General features: G+C 45.8%; 1 protein-coding gene across 1 annotated transcript in view; it reads right to left on the bottom strand.

Annotated features, from left to right (window-relative positions):
* Window positions 1-20358, bottom strand: part of LOC118773531 (disintegrin and metalloproteinase domain-containing protein 12-like) — a 78933-nt gene extending 58575 nt beyond the window's left edge. Inside the window, exons 1-3 of the mRNA XM_036522514.1 lie at window positions 20171-20358; window positions 6885-7006; window positions 3636-3709 (exon numbers count right to left, since the gene is read on the bottom strand). Of these exons, the coding sequence (XP_036378407.1) occupies window positions 3636-3709; window positions 6885-7006; window positions 20171-20276 (302 nt within the window). The 5' untranslated portion in view covers window positions 20277-20358. The remainder of the gene's footprint in view (window positions 1-3635; window positions 3710-6884; window positions 7007-20170) is intronic.
* Window positions 20359-21785: the final 1427 nt, after the last annotated feature.

Raw genomic sequence — 21785 nt, 5'->3', positions numbered from 1 at the left:
ATCAATCATGTGGATACACTCACTTACCCTGCCCCATAAAAGGCCAACAACACACATGCACCTAATAGGCTTTTTTTCCAGCTACACTGCTTCCAATATTAGTTGCCCTTCTATCATACCTCATAACGTTAGAGTGAAGTCAGACGGTATTGAAGGAGGCAAAGTTTTTACGCTGTTAAATGTCAGCGTATGGAAGGGCATGTTCACAGATGTTCATCATAACAGTGTTTGCATGAGCAAGAGGGCAGGGTCAACCTCCTGTCCATAAATGTTTTACTTCAAACAGGCACACGCCATATCCTCCATGTCAACCATAAAAGACGTCTTCCCTTCTCTGTAACCGGAAATGTTATTTTGCTGAAATACGACATTTGCTGACCAGAAAGAAGGGCCAGATTCATGGTTTTAATTTTTTTATCATTTTGGTTGACAATGTTTTTTCTCTTCTTTTTTTTCCTCCAGTGTTTTTGGCCGTGTTTGCACAACTGGTCTTCATCAGGGCTCGCGGGCCCGCCTGCCAAGAATCTCCACTCTGGTCCTATTCTCAGGCACTTCTCTCTCCACATGTCACTCCTGGCTCTGGCATACCCATACACCCCCCCCCACCCCCCACCCCCGCCTCCGCTCCAGTGCAGCGGCCGCTCTCTTGGGTTCACTGCCTGGGCCGTCTGAGGTTTACCCACACTTCACTCATCGTGGGATTTCTACTCAAAAAATATTTTTAAAAAGTCCTTCCAGGGAAGTTTGTGGGACTTTATTTCAAATGAAGTATTATTTCTAGTCCATTTTAAATAACTCTTTATCCTGGTATCGTAGTCCTAGTACCCATGCAAGGACCTTCACCAACCTCTCCTGAGCTTAAGACATGTTATCACATCATGTATTTAACATTAAATAAATGACATATATTTTTGATTGCTGGATTTGTTCATCCTCTACATACTGTATTTGCCCAGCTAGGTCATTGAATGGCCAGGGTTTTGCTAATCAGGATGATTGTGGGGTGTCGGATGCATTTTAAAACTCTGACAATCATGTTGTTTACACTCATCACATCTATGAGTAATGAGTAACCATGACAAATCTGCCAGCAAATAGCGCACTGAATACCCATCGGAAGGCGAACTATTTTTAAACACTGGAGGGCATAGCATTTTGAATGAAAAGCAGCAACATTTCTATTTAATATGTATGATTGCACCTTGACGGATGAATTCTGCGCTGTTCTGGCGGTCAGGCGGTCAGGCGGAGCTATTAGATCCCGCTCTCGGCTCGGTTCGTTTGGGCCCTGTCGTAAAAAAATTGCCCCCTCCCCGGCTGTGATCTCATGTCGATCTCCGCAGGGTAATCAGATCAAACGGGTCGACTGACATGAGCAAAACGGCATGCCAGGTTAGCTCCGTGAAGCTAAGGCTTCTGAACAGCAAGGGCATACTTGAAGGTGCACAGGGAAAAAGGGCGAATGGCAGACACAGGCTTTGTTCCCAAGCTCCTGCAGCCCGCGGCTAAAAGCTTTCTCATTGATTGCCGGGACACAACAAGTGATTGTTTACGCAGGCAGTTGCATCACACAAGCCTTCGTGGATGTGTACAGGCCGACCTACACACGCATTACAGTGATTACACTATCCTTTTTTCCTTTGGAGAAGGAGGGCACTCATACAGTAATTCCACTGACATTTAGGGAAAAAAACACTCAGAGTTCTCTCCAAAACCCAAGTGCAAACTTGGAAATGTAACAACAGAGCCAACCTCTTCACCTCATTTCTCAATCTGCAGTGCAGGTAAAAATTACTGGCTCAGGAGGAAGAAAGAACAGCTGAAAAAAGAGACTTCCCTGTCTGCTTTCTTGGGGGTCAAATATTGAGAAATAGAGAGGGGGGGGGGGGATCAGAACTGGGCACTACTGCCACTACTTTCAAAGACAAATCCCGAGGACTGTAAATGTAATGCATTTCAGATTGTCAGCCTCGGGCTCAGCGGAGTCAAGCCCTTGCTTGGGTATTGATTTCACACAGGGTTGCTCTCCTGATGCCGGGTCTTCCCCTGCCAAATGGAGCCGTTTGTTCATACTGCTTTGGCCAGGGCCCTGACCAGATGGTTGTGTGCAGAATGTGCTGGTTTCTCAATTAAATTTGGTCATCTTTTTTTCCCTTGGCTGGAGACAATTTTCTTGTCGTCTTGAGGACTGGTGATGGCAAAAGGGTGCGTTCCTTAGTTGGCTAAAATCTGCACCCCTCCTTGTGCACTTAGCCAAATCTTTTGTGGTCAGCCTCTTGGGAGACATATGACACCCCAGTGGGGTGCACCCCCTGCCTCCCTCCCCACCCCCACTGCCATCCTCTTCAGCGTGACCTGATACCATTCTGAGATAAAGCTGAAATGCATCACAGAATAACATTCAATACTGAGGACCTTCAGTACATGTGCTGACAGTGTGGGAGTAGCACAGACAACTGCAATAGGCTTGAATTTGCACCATCATTTTGAATTGATGCAGGAAAGGAAGTCAAGGAAAAGGAAAGTCAAGGTCAAGGAAAATGAGGGCAGGAATCTGACCAGTCCTTCAACGCAATTTAAACATCAGGCATGTGTATTTATAGCATGTTTTATGAGACTCAAAGTAATTTGTTCCGCTGCTCAGAAGAGCTTTACTACTCACCACATGTTTCTGGCTTTTACAATCCCACTACCTTGGTTTGAGTGTCACATCTCCCAAGGTTCCAAAAGGCTCAGAGAACATGCTGGGTAATGTCCAACAACGACCCACCCCTGTCAGCGGCATAAATGGCAGCAAGAACGCGTGGGAGGGGTAGAGGTGGGGACGGCAGCTTTTGGGGCTTTGGCCCGGTAATTTCTCGTTTGCCAAGCCCCTGTCAGCAGGGGGGCGACCCTCGTCAAAGAGTGCTTATGCCTTAATGGCATGACTGGTGGTGGCTTTGCTGTGAAACCAGAGCTCGGGAAACAGTTGGGGTGGGTGGGGGGGGGTATTCTCCAGTGCAATTGTCACCACGGGTGTCTGTTTCACTGCCCACACTTTCCGGGGCCTCTGGTCCTCCAGTTAGGGGGCACGGGGAAAAGCTTGCCCGCAGAACCTACGAGAGGCTGGTATCATGTCTGCGTGTAATGTTCAAGCTGGCCTTTTATACAACCCCACTGCGAGCTGCAAAGGATATGGAGCAAAGCCCTCTCTGGGGCTGTTCGCCTCGCTGAGTATTTTACATAAACGTGGTCCGTTTCCCGAGCACCACACAGCGGGATTCTGTCTGGGTTCGACCTGAGAATTCACTTCTCGGCTGCTGTGGCGTACGCTGATATGTCCACCACGCCCCTTTCCGCTAACGTATGAAATTCTGCAAGGTTTGAAAAGTGAAGAGCACTTCAAGGGTACACCACCCCCCCCCCCAGCTCGTTTCTGCCCGTACACCATTATGCTGGTGTTCATTCACCGAGGTTGAACTGGAAAGGCCGCCAAATGCCGACACGGTTTCTCCATCAATGATGCGCATGCGCAGCGCTTGCCCACGACCCCGGCTGTTGCCCTGGGCACCGCATATGTCGCCGATTTGTAATCCAAAAAAATTCCCATTTCAAAGCCCCCTGTTTGTGTAGCGAAAGGAATTAGGAGCACTTACTCGTTTTTCTCCAGAGCTAGGACCAGCTGTTCACTTTCAGCCTCGATCAACAACTTCAGGGAGGCGGGATGGCTCTGGAATCAAAACAGACTGAGGTTGGTGACATGGTGTACCCATTTCATGAAGCCCTTTTAAGGACATACGTCTTCTGATAAGTGCTGATAAGAGCCCTTTGCAGTTTCACTACAGTCTACCTTTACAAATAACATTCCTTCAGTATATTTGATGATAGTGTTTCTTTTGGCTTGTTGTAAACATTTTGAATCCTATAAGTGACTGATTCATTTCAGTGATTTGTACAAGAAGATAATTTTTTCAAAATATTCTATGCTTATGTGTTTTTTTTATATCGGTTTATTGTAAACATTTTGATTTCTATAAGTGACTTCAGTGGTTCTGAAGAAGAGTGCATTGTATCCCGACTTCTTATCTTTCATGTTTTAACATTTATCTTGATTCATATTCATTTTCATACAAATCTGTGGAGACTACCCTTGGAAAGCTCAGGTAGATTATTTCAGCAAACTAATTTGTGCAAATACCACTTCATTAAAATGCCAATCTGAATAACGTACTTCATTAAATACATACTCAGGTACTACAAAGAACATTTATTTTCTGTTTCTTTTTTTTAATATATACTGTATCTAGGGGTTTTTTATGGGCCACTCCAACTGTTCCTGTGTTCTCAGCACAAGAACCCAGATGGATAACCTTCACATTTCGGGTTCAATGTGGCATTAATCTTGTCCAAACTCCGGACTGTCAGCACTCCGCTGTTGTGTCCGCTAAGGGGTGCATACAGTGGAAAAGCGATGTCAGGGGATCGTACATCAAATAAAATAACACACACACACACACACACACACACAGAGGGGCGGCGTGGAGGTCCTCAGTCCCCTCGAGTCCAGACACTGCAGTGCAGACCAGGACACACGGTTGACTGGACGGGCGAGCAGACACCGAACCCTGTCCATTAAGGCTGGTCCTCAGAGGACGCAGAGGGAATGGACGTTACGTGAATGTACATCCGTAGCAGCACGAAGCGGAGACAGTCAGTCCGTGTCAGATGAGAATCTCCAAAGAGGAAGTGACTCGGACACAGCTGGGCCGCGCCGGTCCGCTGCCTAACTTCCTCTCTTTATGTGGGTGGGCCAAGGGTGACCCCAGGCCCAGGGCAGTTTCCATGACAGCGGTGTCATTGGCTCGCTGCTTCATTATTTCAGATACATTGGTGTGATGATGCAAGTAAGCAGGACTCAGAATCTCATGGTTGCTGGTTCCAGTCTGGGCGGGGGACTTAATGACCTTTGCTTATGCTCACTGTGAGACCAGGCAGTTATAGATGTGTTTTTCTTTCTACATTGCTACTAAGCAAAGAGAGTTATTATTAGTTTTGCTCACATCTTTCCCATTACTGGGACTTTGAGACCTTGACATGTAACAACTGTTTTGATTAGTTCACAAAAGTCCGCAGTATGTCTCAGTCTGACAGCAACTGCAGCCCAGAAGGTTATTTATTACAGTGTTAAATCTATTACTTTCACTTTCACCTAAAATGTTTATGTAACTTTAGAGCATCAAGTATACAGAAGCATATATTGGCAATCAAACAGCCCCAGAATGAACAAATTTAACAAAACAATGTCCCAGAGTAGAATTTTGTTTTCCCATACCCTTGCACAGGTCTGAAAAATGTCCATGAAATGGTTAAAATGTTCTTTTTCTGTTCGTTTGATCATTTGACAGTTGGCCGGGCCTCAGATGTGAACCGCTGTACCACTGTTATCATTATCATAGCATGAGACTTCAGAACCACTCACTTGTCGGACATACTGCTAGCCAGTTGTTAGCTCCGGGGCTCAAACCATTATCAAAATAAACTGAATATTCATCATCTTTGGCACTCTAATCTCCACATGTGGGGACACTATGTCTGATAGAGATCCTGATAAAACTCACTTGATAATAATGAATGCAGTATTTCACTGCCTCCTTTATCGTCTCACTAACATAAAGGTTGGAATCTGAAACTTGAAATGTAATTGCAAAAATCATGTCAAACACACCTTCTTTTTTTTCATTCTCGTGCTCTGCTTCTTTTAGCCAGGAGGAATGAATTCTCAATGAGTGCTCTCAGAGGTGACTCCTGGAAAACTTTGCTGGGTTTTCTGCACTGCCGGGAGTGTTCTGCACCTATTTTATCAATGCCTGGCGCTGCTTCTGAGTGTACAGTAGAGGGTCCCGAGTTTCAAACATCGCATTGCTGTTCCACGGTCCTAAATTGCATTTCCCAGCATACACAGCGGTCCCCCGGACCACAGATTCCATCGCGGAATGTGTGTCCAATTTGTAACGGTTTCCGTAAAATTTAAAACGCTCAAAATGTGCTGATTTGGTCATTTTGAGCCAGCCCATCACAACCACAGCTTTCACTGTGTTATTTTAGGTTTAACACCCTGAGTTTGTACTGAGATGTTTGTACTGTACTCCACGCCAGGAGCACTTGAACCCCTTGCAAATACACAGTTCAAACGGTGGAGTGAAAAATGGATATCAGACTGTGTGTGTGTGTGTGTGTGTGTGTGTGTGTGTGTGTAGGCGTGTGTGTAGGCGTATGGGTGGGTTGGCAGGTGTGATTTTGGCTCCCGCTGTACTGAAAAAAACACACCGCTTGCTTAAATCACAAAGCCCCTCCACCCTGCCCCCAAGGTCGTCCATCTACCTGGTCAGTACGCCCAATGCCTGCTATAACCATGCACTATTGAATTTATTTGTGTCTGCTTATGACAGTTCTATTTTCAAACCTTTTAAAAATATTTGTTTCATTTGCTGGCGGTTTGTGTAATGAATGAAGGGGAACGAGGGGAAATTTCACAGCGAGTAGAGCTCTTGGGCTTGCTCGTGTTCCCGAGTGCCGGAGTTATTTATAGGACGAGGGCCCTATCGAGCGCTGGAGAGAAAGTGACAGGACTTTAACAGCAAACGAATTCCTGACACGCTGTGACTACAGTTCGCCACTTGTCGATTGCGTTCTCCATCAACAGACCTAAGAAAAAAATGATTGGATCAGTTGACACCTTTCTGTCTGTGTGTGTGTGTGTGTGTGTGTGTGTGGGGGTGTTCCAAGAAGAGAATTCTTTTGTGTTCAGTGAGTTCATCTTTGTGATTGCCCTCTCCGAGGCCTTGCACTGTGAAGGGTAGAGTAGGTGAGTGAGTGAATGATGTATGGACGTTGTGAACATTTACCATAGATTGCAGGAGGCTGATTGGTTTCTTCTCTCCTTTTAACAGCAGGAAAGGTACAGTTGTCTCATAGTGTTCCAGTTTACCCATGGAGCTGTGCTGCTTGGCCGGATCCAGAGGCTTCCCTGAAGAATACATTGATAACGTCTATTAGAACTGGTGAAGCCTTACGCTCATGTTGACCAACCCACCACAGTATGTGTGTGCTCACAGTATTCCATGCCACACTGACTGTACACCACATATTAACAAATACAGAGCAAAATAAGATTTATTTTTCTTGTCTGACTGGCTACCCTAACCACCAAATATCATGTATCTGAACCATAAAAATAGGATAGAATAGGATAGGATAGGATAGGATAGTACTTTATCAATCCAAAAAGGAATTTGCTTTGCCAAATGCCAAGCATGTGGGAAAACAGAAGCACATTACATAAAACAACTGTACCAATAAATAACATATTGTATAATAACAGTAAATTCCAGGTTGAACATTTCATAGGCGTCTTCTTTTGCACTTTTTAATGCAACATTTTCAAGTTCCTTTGATAAGGGCTGGGAAACAGCCGTCAGATGTTATGTAGGTGGCATTTCCTCAAGCACTCTGAAAACATCCACTCGCTGTCACCTCTCCAGTGTTCTTTGCCCCTACAGGATCTCTCCATCTGTAAAACCATCAAGGAAGCATCGCTAATTAAGCAACACTCTCCCACATCAAATGCTGAGATATCCCTTCGCTGTCAAAACCATCTTTCCCATTAACCTTTTTACTTTCCCACCTCAACATGCATTTACATATTGTACCCTTCTTTAAGGGGGCTGGAACAGGTTCGAGCCGGTGGTGATGATGGTTACCTGACTTTCACGCCACGGAATGGGGACAGAGCTGAGCCCCCGTGGCTCGTACACTGTCTGTGCAGAAGCACCCCCAAACCCCTTCTCTCCTCCCCTGCCCCGCCAGCTTCCTCCAGCCCATTTGCTCGGACTTACACCAGAAACAGACGCACTCTCTGTGAGGCAATGGCACCCAGGGGGCACAACTTCCAACCCAAACACGGAGGCCATTTCGGGACCCAAGCACTGAGTGAACATTCAGAGCCTTAAGGGCTGGCTCGGCCCCCAGGGGCCAAATACATCAAAGTCTACTTAAAACGGGAAGTGGCCCGCATGCGATTTTAGGGTTCGCGTTCATTATGCACGAATTGACAGTTTATTGGCGCCTGACTCGTCTCAGCTGCCTCAATTTATTTTGTGATTGTTTCTCTTGCAGCAACCATTCCCAATCGCGCCTATCTTTCTGAAACGGTGCACATGTTTATGTGTGTATGTTTATCTGGGAGGCAGAGTGAGAGTGTATGAATATAATATAATTACCACACATAAAAAAGTGGCCTCAGTAACATGGAATGCAGATGCTGGTTACAGCAGGTGGACAGCAAATGACTGCTTTCACAAAGTGGTGTCTGTTCTTAGTGCTAATGACCTTGATGTGTGAGCACATTTCTCTGTGTTTATAGAGATTTCCCATTCCCCCTCTTCTTCTGCAGGGGTTGCTGGGATTACCTTCTTGCTTTCTGCCTCTTGCTTGCCCCCCCCCACACACACACACACACACACACACACACATGCACATCCATTGCAATCCATTGCACTCAAAGACTCCCAAAACACAGATAATCACTGAGCACACTCCAAAGGGACAACACCCAGCCCTGAACATCTCAGCAGAAGGCTTCCCACAGGGTCGCTAGAACCAAACATTACAAGGGGACCACATGCCTTTGTGAGAACTCGTGCGTGACATCTGGAGCAATGCCAAACGACGCTGAAACCACACTGTGGAAGAGCGAGGGAGAAAGGCTCTGAGGCCACTGACCACTACAGCGCTCGTCATCCCAAAACCCAGGAGGCTAAGCTGTCCAGAAGATCCAGGTCAACAACAGAAAACAAGACACAGACGTTGGGCCAAAAGAGGTCTTGCTCTTCTCTTTGTTTTGTTTCGTTTTTACAAGCTCTTCTCTGCCACAGACCAAACTTTCTCCTTCTCTGTGTCATGATTTCAATTCTCTACAAAGACAGGGATTCGCGACTACAGACGATTTGTAACTCGAGCATCAAAGGCACACTTTAAAAGGGGAGTTTTTGTTAGCGCCATGCATGAAAAACCCTTCAATCCTACTTGTAAATGTCGTAACGAGGGTGAAAATTGACCGCAGTCTGATGTCTTTTCCATAAGCCTGTGGTAGACGTCTGTTAATTTTAGTAAGGCCTGAAAAGCGCGGTTGAGGAAAGTCAGTAACCTCTTTGAACTGACTGGTTAAAGACGCCATAGGCTGCGGTGAGCCTGAGCTGGACCCAATGCCAGCGCCCAACAGCTTTTTTATATGCGTCGTAAAGTAAAGTGTAAACACGTTTTTTAATAAAGCTTTCTGCACTAACACTTGGCTCACTTCCTCCTCTCCTTTACGCTGAGTATGAAAACTCTTCCTGGTTAGAGGACTGAAATAACAAAACCAATATAGCCTCACAGTTGAGTCTGTGCACTTGTATGTGTGCGTGGTTGTGTGTGTGTGTGTGTGTGCCTGTGTCTGTGTGTGTACATGGATGAAAAATAGCACAAACGCTTATGGCTTCCTCTCTGGTTACTCCTGCAATAGGCCGGTTTATCTTCATTCCTGGAAATTGGACCTGCGTAATTATTCTCACAGGCTTGATGACTTAAGGGGAACTAGCGGGAATTGCAAATGCAAGTTCCCATACATCTCACGCTGGCAAGTTAGCTCCGTAATGACCCTGTCCCACGGCCCGCAACAGGAGACAAAGAAACCACAACGTTTTATTAAACCCCGGAGTCTGCTTTGCGACCGGCCGCATTGCACTGCACAGAAAAACAAACAACAAAAAAATAATCGTAACGCATTCATAACAGGCTTTGTTTTCCCCCTGCAAATGCAAATTGTTCCCTTTAGTCAATGCGTAATAAAGGCGAACCTGGCGGCGCGCACTGGTGCCCAGACAACCTCTGTGGAGAGAGACCCTGGAGGTGGCAGACTGGCCCGGGGCCAACGCAGGTATTAGCGGCTCCTAATAAAGGTCCGTGCCAAACTAACCAGCAAGCATGGCGGTTAGCGCTCTTGCTAAAGCCGTTCAGCACTCAGCAAGGTCACTCAAAGCGTATTTGATTAAATGTGAGAAGTGGTATCATTAGCGGCTCTTCAGCGGCTTTGGCATTAAAAATGTTGAAACTAATGCGTGAAAGGCAATGGAAGGCTTCGGATTGTGTCTTCTCATCCAGGGATGACGGCCAAAGAGAGGACGCTAACGCACCTTGAAATAAAAACCCCTTGTGGGAAAGTAGCCCGGTAATGAAACAGCAGGGATCCGATCGCAGCGGGGACGGTTATAATTACATCAAAAGGCGTAGCTTTGGAGGGATAAAGATGGATGAGAACAGGATGCTCGGGCCCTCTTGGGTGAAGCGCTGGAGGTGCGCTCTCAATCTGGCTAATTTGCCACAATGGTTTCCACTTGTCACCACTTCCAAGACCTCAATTACCCACTTTGTGAGATGCCACCGCTATAAAGAAACGTGACATTTGCTGTGCCCTGAGCCCGCTCCTTTGTGCTTAAAAAGAAGAACAACTCCGACACAACTCTATGACAAGTTCATTGTGATGACTCCTTTCGGTACCATAACTGTCACCTGGCAAGCGTTCAGAATGGGCAGATGGTTTTTTTCTGAGGAAATTTCGGCCAGCCTAATAGGGCCTTTGAAAGTAACACTGATGCTTTTAGGGACGACCCTTTAAAAAAAAAGCATGATCAAAAGAAGCCCTCTTTGTGTTGGCCAAAAATGTAATTTGCACATTCTGACACAAAAAAGCTCAGTTGGCAACACCTTTTGAACAATCAAAAGATCAGTTCAAATGATCTATAAAAGACACTTGAAGACAGCCAATTTTCCATGGTGTATGTGACTTAACGACCGACTTTTTAGGGAGCTCACTGTGGTTGTCTTGTTCGACTCACACAGCCTCAACACAGAGTCCATTTATATTTAACGCCCTCAGCTTGAACGACGCTCACAACACAAAACACTGCTTTTCAGGGCGCATCAATAATTGAGCATGAAAATCACGGCACTTCCTCGGGTGAGCATTTCAAGTCACCAAGCTGCGGAGAGGGCCAGGGTTTACAAGCGCAAACAGCTGTGGAGAACAAAGGTGTCACATTTCAAATCTTTGCCTCTTCGATGGTTCTGGCTTGCCACATCCTCCCCTGGGGGGGTAGGGGGGTGGGTCAAAAGGCCAGTGGGTGGCCTCAGGGGACAGTAATGATGAGACCCCTGTAGTGTGGGAGCTTCCCTTCAGGACAACAGCTTAATGGGGGATGGAGTGCACCTAGCTACAGACCAAACACAGTCCTCGGTTTATGAAAAGGACAGGATTTGTTCTCTAGTTCTTGTCTCAAGGCTGGTGCAGTGAGTTTGTGCCAGTTAGTACCTTGTACAGCACAATGAGGGAAGACAGGTTCAAAGTCAGAGCTCATAGTAAGGGGGGCAGCATCCTCCTTCTGGTTGGGAGGGGGTTTGCTTCTCACTGCCAACACCGAAGGCCTCCCTCTCCGGCATTCCTTGGCCTCCCGTTTCTGACAAGCGCTTTGTTTCCGGGCACTGACTGGAAGACGGACATCATCCAAGGCTGTCGCTGGAGAAACAGCACGACACAGCAGCAGAATGCAGTCTAGTCTGGGCTGCGCTCAGGAGGGGTTCACCTTTCACCACTTCTCCTCCCACTCTGCCTCCCCCGCCTTCACCTCCTTCACTGTGCCCTGTGATAACACTCAGAGGGCAATGCACTAATCTTCAGGCTAGCTTGAAAAGCGGGTGTCGCCCTCAGAGCCCCTCCACCCAAAATCCCTAGGCCAGCAGGAGATGATTGAGTAAACGGTGGGCAGTCCTCCTGGCACCAGATCTGAGGCTGATATAACAGTAACATGAGCTACAGCCTGGGTGTAGTGAGGGCGGGGGGGGGGGGGCGGGCTGCTCCCCCGTGGAGCACCGTTACAGTGCCCTAGCCACCCCACCCCTCCTCAAGCCCCAGCTCCCCCAGGGGTCACAGGAACACACGCACCCCCCCCCCAAATCCCGCGGGAGCAACTGCGGGAAATGCCATGTTGAGAGCCACCCATCCTTGACAGGATGAGATCTCAGCTCTGTGCTTTCACTCAACACAAACACTCTCTGCGCTGCCCCATCAGACACACACAGCAGCAGAACCACTGGTCCATCCATGCCTGTATGTATCTACAGTATTTATGTACATATGTATGTATGTTAATGCGCATACTACAGTAACTCATTCTGTTAAGAGCTTATCCACACCCACACATTTATTTTAAATAGCATGTATTAATCTTTCAAAAAAAGCCCTTGTAAACTTTTAAAAGAGAGCTCAGAAAAATGATGTAATCTCCCACAGGACAGACACGTTCACAGAACTGCTCCCTCTACTGGCAGCCGAGTTACTTTCATATTATTCACAGGACCGAAATCCAGCCCCGTACTCTCTCTGCTCTCTCTCTCTCTCTAGTTTCCATTAGCCTCCGTGACTGGGGCATCTTATCCACGGCTGCGTCGGGGGGACAGCCTGCTAGCAGCGCAAAGTGGCTGACAGTACAGTGACCCTCCCGGGTGATCGCCGCCGCCGCGCTGCCCAGTCCTTCGCGCTCGGCGTGTCATCTGTAATGACACTCTCTCTCGCTCGTGCTGGCGGGGAGCCAGATCCTTCAGCACTCCTCCCCTTCCAGCACCCTGCGAGCTCCTGGAATAGAATGGTGTGAAAAGCCTTTAATCTGAACCTCATGAAGGGTCCCATTTAGCTGACACCTCCGAGAGGACTCCGCAAGTTCACGGGAAGCACATAGCTGGCTAGCGTGATGTCGAAGTGCAAGCTGCAGTCAAACTGCAGCCTTTTTTCGGGGGGGGGTTAGGCGCTGCATGTCTTGCCCCTACGCATTTCCCTACAGCTGTGGTGTCCAATGTCCTCACCAATGTTTCAGACTTGTCACAACAACATGGCTTGTTTTGGATAATGGCCGAAGTATGGAGCTTCCCTCCCTCTTTTCTTACTCTCTCTCTCATGTATCACTTCCTGCAGCACTGTTCTAAAGCCAGCCCATTTCCAGTGACAAAGTGAGCTCTTTGTGCACATTTGACCCCTGCATATTTTTCATACTGTAGAAACTAATGTGAGGGTGTTTGCCAATATATCAGCTGATGGCTTCCCTGTGCTGCACATAAACTAAGCATAACTCAAATAAAGGAAAGAAATATGAAGTGGATGAAATAAATGTATCAACAACATCACTGAAAAAAAAATCTATATGACAGCACAAACATTCCTTATTCATGTAAAATGCAACAGTAAACAAGCAGCCCATACAAATGAACTAGGGTCAGAAAGATACAGATACAGATCTTTTTATCCTGCTGCTTGAAAAGAGCATAGTTACAATAGACTGAATAAAGACTGCAGATGCTGTGCATTCCCTCTCAGTTCCTATGCACCAAGGGCACTGCACCCCTGGGTGATACCATAGACTGCTACTCTATCACTGCCTGACTAGTATAACTTATCACTCTGGCAGAGAGAGAGAGAGAGAGATGGGCTGCATGTCTGGAATCCAACAGCCTATTAATGAGTGTGAGTGTGAGTGTGTCTGCAGCTTCACTGCTACTCCCGGGGTGGTGAGGCTGAAACGAAGCGGATCAATAGTGCCGAGCATTCCGTTAGCCGGAGATAAAAACGGAGGCAGTCCGCTCAACCAGGAGGCGCTGAGTGACCCCCCTGACCTGAAGAACTGTGCCCCTAGGGGGATCCCAGAGGCCGTCTGCCCCCCTGCCTATGAGCGCAAAAGAGGAAGGCGTGATTTCCTCCCGTTTCTTCCAGAGAGTCTCGGAGTGCTGTTTTACCCTTGCTGTTTAAGTACACTTGAGGAAGCCGGGATGAGACCCTCTGTCTCTTGAGGAGGGACAGATTGGGTGTTTATGTGCATAGCTGCAGCAGAGATTGCCAATGCACTCTTTGGTCTCTATCAAAGGAAGAGGACTATAATATAATATAGACTATTATGACACAATTACAACAGTTATAATTTGAAATCAGCAGAAATAGTGTCTCCTATAGCTATGAATCACTGAGAATGTGGTGTATTTTTGATCAATATGAAACACTGAGCAAGCCATCACTCCACACATTCCACAAATTGAAATGTTCATCATTTTTTTGTTTAGACAAATAAAAGAGTTGGTTTGAATGAATCACTACATTTATGGAGGGGGCTCCAGCAGCCATGGTCGCCGTGGACCCGTACCCTGCTTGCACCCTGCTAAGAAACGAGCGCAAAATTGTGACACTCTCAAGGACATCATTTGTTGCCCTAGATTAAAGAAACATTCAAACAGCTTCACTTGAATTTAGTTTTTTTTTTCTTCTTCTCCGCCTTTCGAGATTGGCTGTGAGCTTGCTTGGTTTAACATGAGCGGAAATCAAGATGCCGCCTCCCTCGCACTAACACTAAGCAGTGGCTCCTGTTTGATTGTGTGCTGGGAAGGAGAAGGGATGAAAGCCCTGACCTCTGGTCTGCTCATTGAGCAGTTGCAGAATAGATTTGCAGTTCCCTCTGCACTGAGGCAGGGAGCTGAGGTATAACCCTGTCCAAACAGCATACACATAACCTCCTCCACACGTGCAGGCTGAGATCACATCTCCACCTGTCTATCTGTGTCAGCTTGGGATTACAATGTCTACCTCATCCGACACCAGCTATCTGACATCTTATCTGCTAAGGGCTCATTCTGTTAAAAACTACACTAATGCAATAGCAAAAAGTGGTGATCCCGGCACATTTGCACAGTGAATTTGCGCCCCTTTTGACTTTCACGGCTGTTTCGAATTTGGTGCGATTCTTGCTGAAATTTGCCACGTGCGTACTGAAATCCTACAGTGGTTTAATGGCTTGGGGCTTGTAGTACATCTGATGCAATACAGACTGCAATAATTGCTCTTCTGAGCACCCAGTAACTGCGAGTGAACTTCTAGCGAATCAGAAATTGACACTGGAATCTCATTCCGTTTCATGATCAGGACTGACAAAAAGGCCGCTGCAAGAACAACAAGCTATGAACGTTCTTAAGGTTGCAGATCTTCTCCTGGGGTTAGGTCCTACAACACCTACAAGCAAAGGTTCTGGAGTTACATCTTACAAAACCTCTAAGCAAAACAGCAAGAAAGCAAATGAAAATGAGTGCGTCAGGTGCGCTCCCTAGCCAATCTCAAAACTGATACTTTGTGTTGTAGAAATAAGCCAAGTTTCTCTGTAGGAGCTGTGGTTACCCAGCACAGCTGCAATGCTGAGATGGCTCCACCAGAATTTCACCACAGATGTAACTGCTCAAAATTCAGTGGTCTTACCTCTGGGTCGGGTCTCCACCCAGAAAAACGTTTCACTCCAGTTTCAGCCGTTTGCTGGATCTCCGGCTTCAGACCTCCTTCTTTTGCAGGCACATGAGAAATGCAGTTGGCTGACACAGGTCGTTTCAGTCAGTAAAATGAGGCTGACATGAACTCTGTCATGAATCTCATCCATCAGCTGAGGTCATTCAAAACTGAAGTTGACCAAGTGAAAAAAAAATTGCACAAGTAGTGCAGGGCATGAAATCAAGGTTGATAACAGAGTGGAGCTACTTTCCAAAAAAAGTACACTTACAAAGCACCAAACCTTTTAAACCCACAATGGCAGATAGTTATATTACTCCACATTAAACCATCAGAAAAGTTGAAGCCACTTAGCTCTTATAGCTTACATATTAAGACTCCTTCACCTATTGATATACAGCCTGTTGGCATGGTAACCTTTCAGCCATTTTTCTTCCTCAGGCACTCTCAGGATGTGCCCATATGCACCTAGAATTCAAATTGAATGGCGATTGTTCTTGCACCTCTAAATTCTGAGCCACATCAAAGCATTGGTTTCAGGTGGGGGATATGGGGAAAGCTACTTCGCTTCAAAGGACAGCCTACCATTCAAAGGCTGAGATCAGCATCTAGGGTGCTCCTGCTTGTTCTCCACCCAGCAGTAGTGACTCTCACAATCACCCGGCTCACATTCGCAAAATCTCACACAGAACAATGTGGCAGGAGCCAGCAGCCAGGCTTAGGTGTGAAAGCAAAAGCAATTAGCATGTGGCTCTCGCCTGGTTCTTGCCTCCGTCTTTCAAAAAGGCAGCGACAGATCGTCTCTTCTGTCTCCTACTGTCCTCTTGAAAGATGTGACGGGACCCACAGACGGTCACTTACTTCGCTGGCTTCTTCAGCGCGTTTTCTTTCCTATTCAATGCACCAACACCATCACTGCGTGTTCCCTTAAACTTGATGCAAGTTACTCCATACCCCTCATTACCAAGCAACTTGTCAAAACAGGGGCACATGAACAAATGCAGACATTAGATAGTATATAAACCTTTATTTAGTTTACACTATTTACTCTTAATTTATTCAATTTTCAGGCTAATGCAGCTGAATAACTATGAGGCAAAGCATTCCAATATCTCCTTTATGAGGCATGAAAAATTACAGCTTGGTAATATTACAAAAAGAAAAAAGCTACATAAAGCTACAGCAAAGATTCATTAGCTAGCAAGAGAGTAGATTGGGTAATGGCATGCTGAGCCTATTACTGATGAAGAAAATAAATCATAAATGGTGTACAAATACAGGGATGACTGAACGACGTATTCCCCAAACACATCTATGAACAATAAAACTAACCGATGTAAGTCGCTCTGGATAAGAGCATCTGCTAAATGCCAATAATGTAATGTAATGAACTTCTCTTCCATCCCTTCAAATATTTTCTTTCAGAAGAGTCATTCCCTGGACTTGTAAAAGTGAATGCCTTAACCACAGGGCTCTTGTGTATTGTGCTTTGGCATGGTATTTACTTCCTCATTCATAAATTTGAATGGCAACCCCCCCATTTCCAATGGCATACTAAAGCGACGTACAAAAGTGCATATAGCAGGCAAACAACAGGCACAAGGGCAAGATGTGTACAGGTCATACAATGCAGATAGTCCTGAAGCTGAGTACAAGGTCGGTGTAGTGAGCCAGAGCTAATCTCATCTAAGGTTACATATATCGAATGCAATCACTGGGACAATAAAGTACCGTTATACTACCTAGGCAAAAACGTGCTACAAATACAAGGTAAGAGATAGAGCTACTAGTACAAGCCAAGAATCTATTCCCAGGTGGTCTCCCATCCAAGTACCATCCAGGCCTGACCCTGCTTAGCTTCCAAGATTAGATGAGGTCAGGCCTGTTCAGAGTGGTAAAACATCTACATCTAGAATTTTGACAACACAAGTCCTGTAGTTTCCCATTCACTTTCAACTCCACTGCAACATGGTCCGGTCAGGGGCCACTTCACAGGGAGTAGTCAGCCTGATTTAAACAAGGCCTAAGATGTGTCCTCACACCCAGGGCCCTTCTCATGCTGGTGCCAATTACGCAGGGAGAAACGCAGATCCAAGGGCCTCTCTGCACCAAACTTCAATCCCCCTCACCCATCTGTTCCCAGATCAAAAGAGGGACATCAGGAACACGGGAGGTGGTAACTCTGCTATCTTGTCAGCACTTCTTCATGCGAAGAGACGTACCCCCCTGACTCTTTCAAAATCCTTTCACATCCGCACCCGGCAGCCGAGGTGACAGTCCCTCCATTTCCTGTCCTTTGTGAGGGGGATCCTCTCGCCTCCGGCAATGACAGACCGACAGGAGCAAACTCACCTGGTGCCAGGCAGCCGGGGGAATGCGGAGGCGGAGCAGACTACAGCTGCTTTGTATTGTAAAATGATACGATTGGCACAACACCAGCAGGGACCCACCAGTTTAGCAGCTCACTGGAGCCTGCCAATGGCCTAGTTTTGTGGCAGGGGCAAGAGAGCACATTCAGTAGCTAACACAGGACAGGAAGACAAAGCAGGCTCATCCATAGTAGGCAGCAGTGTAGCATAGTGGTAGGGACAGGGCTCGTAATCGAAAGGCTGCTGGTTCAGTTCCCTGCTGGGACACTGCTGCTGGACCCTTGGACAAGGTATCTAACCCACAATTGCCTCAGTAAATCCCAGCTGTATAAATGGATAACGTAAAAATTGCAGCCTTGTGAGTCGCTCTGGATGAGAGTGTCTGCTAAATGCCAATAATGTAATGTAATGATCTGTAATCACTAACTGGGCAGGTCACTGGAGCTTTCAGCTTAACGTCTTTCAGAAAAGACCGTCTGCTAAATGCCAACAATAATAATAATAATAATAATAATAACAACAGTGTTTTTGGGTACAAGTCAACGATTCAGTAGTGTGAAACAGAGGGAGATACAGAGATACTACCTGAGGACAATGGGATTGCATACTGGTTGGGACAATGCTGGCATATCCTTAAATAACTAATCCAAACTCTATATGTGTATATTGGTTATTGACCATTAGGTGAGACCTTTAATACCCTGTTCCTTATAGAGCTGAAACCAGGCAAGTATGAGCTGGGAAGAAAGCTGGCTGACCCTGTTTAATGACCAATGAGAGGGAAACATGTGGCAAGCAAACTGCAGTCCTCAATATTTTAACACCACTATGTCACGCAAGTAATAAAAAAAAGTAAAATATGAGTTCAAGGTTGTGTCTCATAGTAAAAAGAAATTATCTGACTTAAAAAGGTTATTTCCCCCCTTATATACTTAAATATTGAGTCTCATGTGATATCAAACCTCAAATGTGTTCCATTAGGGCTGTAATCTATAATCATAAAGCATCGCATATTGGTCGAACCGGTCGGCTGTGGAGACGGGCTGTAAAGGAGATTTACTGAAGCAATTTTGTTTTCCCACACTAATGCTGTGATATAAACCGTGAAGTGAGGCGATGAACAATAAACGGCACATGCGAGAACACAGCGCAGCACGCGGACCAGCTGAGCGGCTTACCAGGTGGATAATGATCATGCAATCAGGTGAAATTGGTTATAAAGGAGAGTGCAAGAGACACATTTGAAGTTTGGATCTGAAATGAAGAGCGCTCCATCCCACACTTTAATTGCTATGCGATATGGCAATTGTTTTCTTCTGTGTACTGTTTTCCTCGCGATTGTTTTTTTCCCTCATCTCAAATCAATGTGCAGACAGTGGCCCCCTCACGCTAGGCAGCTCCGGTCGGACACAGGCTGGTGCTCGTTCATACATTAGCAGTTAAAAAAATTAAGTTAATAAAGTCTGTGTGTGTGTGTGTGTGTGTGTGTGTGTGTGTGTGTGGGGGGGGGGGGGGGGGGGGGCATTTTCAGGTCTGCACGTTGAAGCTTTCAGCACCGCTCACTCTCTCTGTAAATCATGTCCCGTTTGTGCCAGCTCTCACGTGAACAGCACAATGAATTGAAGAAGGTAAGGGAAATTGTGACCAAGGCGAGGGAGTGTGGGTGCGTATCAGTGTTAAGTCTCTCTGCCTCTCTCACACAGTGATCCTTCCCAAAAACACTTGAGAATAAGCAGTGAAATCAAAATCACACTCATTTACCCCAGAGGACTCTTACCGTACATCACGGCGTAATGTAAAGTCTCTACAAACGCAATGCACTCACTGACTCCGTCACTGTCTCACACACACACGCGCGCGCGCGATCGTCAGGTCACAGCTACAGAGGCTGAACACCAAATCAAGCATCTTTAATTAATTGTCACCTATAAATTAGTCCTGCACTACATTTGCGCGCTAGCCTACAATTCAATAACTGAATGACAAATCAACCGCCGGTGTTCAGATACAGTGCACTGAATTATGAAATGTTATTCTTAAGTTCCACTTACACGAATATAGCCAACTGATGTCACTTCGTTAATTCTAATAGTTTTAAATTAAGGAAATTCTATCTGCATGTGGATAATAGATGCACATGCAGCAGAGATCATTGTAAAATTTGACATTTCAGCAAGCTGTTTTTGCAAGCGTGTAGAGTGTACTGTACTCAAGCTGTGAATTCGGTGGACGTCTAAACTGTTTGAAGGTTGTTTACAGTTAACCATATACTGTGAGATCGCCGCACCGCTCCAAAACACACACTGACATGCTTTCATTCGGCGGGACATGTCAGCGTCAACGATGTGGCAATTTAAAATAAATTAGTCTATTTTCATTTTTATACTGACATGTCAGACTAACTGCTAATACTTCTTACCTTCAGGTGGATGTAGCACATTGTCACCGTAGCACCTTGCCGCTAACGACAAAACATGAAGTGCAGTCAAAAACGCTAAGGTCTCATTCCAGCGCCGGTCTGTCATGTTGCCCGGCTTGGGAGGAAAAGGCGATCAGATCCTATCACTGCAGCGAGACCATAATATACAGTCAAACAGCTGATGTGAAGGGAAGTGACTTCCTGCAATATGATCAAGTCCAGAGGAGACCGTTGAGGGGGAAAAAAACGTAGCCGGAATTTCTGGCTTCCAAAGCTGTCATAAACTTTTCAGCCAAAGATGTTCAATCGCCGTGTGCAGAAAGCTGACATTTGGAAAGATATAGATCCGTGTCAGAAAGAAGCGCAAAAAGAGAAGGAGGATAGCAAAGGGCAGTGATGCAGAAGCGTGAATCTCGGAGAATGACAACGTTTTTTTCTTCTTTTTTTTTTTTTTTTTTTTACAATGGAACAAAGTCTTGTCTCCCAGTATGACCATGTGCTTCGCCCCAGAAATTCCGCGAGGTCCTAGCGCCGAATGTTTGTCTGGAAATGGAGCTGCCGCAGCTCTAGGACATCTACAAAATGTGGTTTGAAATCACAAGTTTTCATCTCACACTTAGCGAGCTAGTGAACATTTAGCTAGTATAGTAAGGTACAGCAAATTGTAGGGAGAAGTGTTTCATTGTGAGTTATTTTCTAAGTCAGGCGTAGTGACAAACTGCGGAAACGTGCGTTTTCGCCAAAAACTATTCCACATTTTTAAGTTTGTAAAAAAAAAAAAACTTTGCTTTCGGCGTTTTCACTGTGTCGTTGTTGAAATAATAGTGTAATCACCAGAATATAGTTGTGGAGATGTTGTTATATTTTGCGGTTATGAATAATAATACAGAATTGATGAGCCCGAAATGTAGCAGTCTGGTCGCCTGTGGACACGTAAGTGCTTTTTTGAGATCTCAAAACGGCCGCTCACAGCAAATGCTTATGCGCGTCAGATACCGTGGTTCCACTGTGCCTGACGTGCGCCTGCCCGGCAGAAAGCGCCACATGGCCAACCATTCTGTGAGCGCTGCTAGGAGAACGCAGACAGATGTCTGCGAGGAAAAGTCATCGCTGCATACCGTCCCCCTGGTTTTTGAAATATGAAAGCTTTTGACTGTCGCGGTATCAAATTTTGAACTGTATTAGCGCATTGCGTGTAAAGCACTCCTCAAGCACACGCACACGTACTGGTTACTTAAGTATCCAAACACGATATGTTTCTCAATATTGAACGGTGGTACCTTTAACTTCGGCCTGCATGCAGTCGGATATCGTAGTTATTTTGTTCTTTTCTTCTTTGTTCTTTTCTTCTTCTTTTCTTGAACTAAGCACTTAAGTAAATGTACTGTTTATTCATGTTTCTTGCTCAAGATTTGACATTTATTGTAATGTTTACCCATAATGACTTAAAGCAATACAACTTGACTGGCTTTAAGTCCTTCCTCAAAGTTATGGTCAAAGCACTCTATGGTTTTACTGAATTTGGCTCTGCTTAGATTAATATGAAAAAAAGCTGTCTGTGCACCACTAAAAATAAAACATCTAAAGCTTGAGTACATCAGAGTGTTTTTATTTT

The sequence above is a fragment of the Megalops cyprinoides genome, chromosome 1 (genome assembly GCF_013368585.1).
Source record: "Megalops cyprinoides isolate fMegCyp1 chromosome 1, fMegCyp1.pri, whole genome shotgun sequence".
In the NCBI taxonomy this organism is placed as follows: Eukaryota; Metazoa; Chordata; class Actinopteri; order Elopiformes; family Megalopidae; genus Megalops; species Megalops cyprinoides.
The sequence above is the reverse complement of the archived record's forward strand: the minus strand, read 5'-3'. Positions and strand labels throughout refer to the sequence as shown.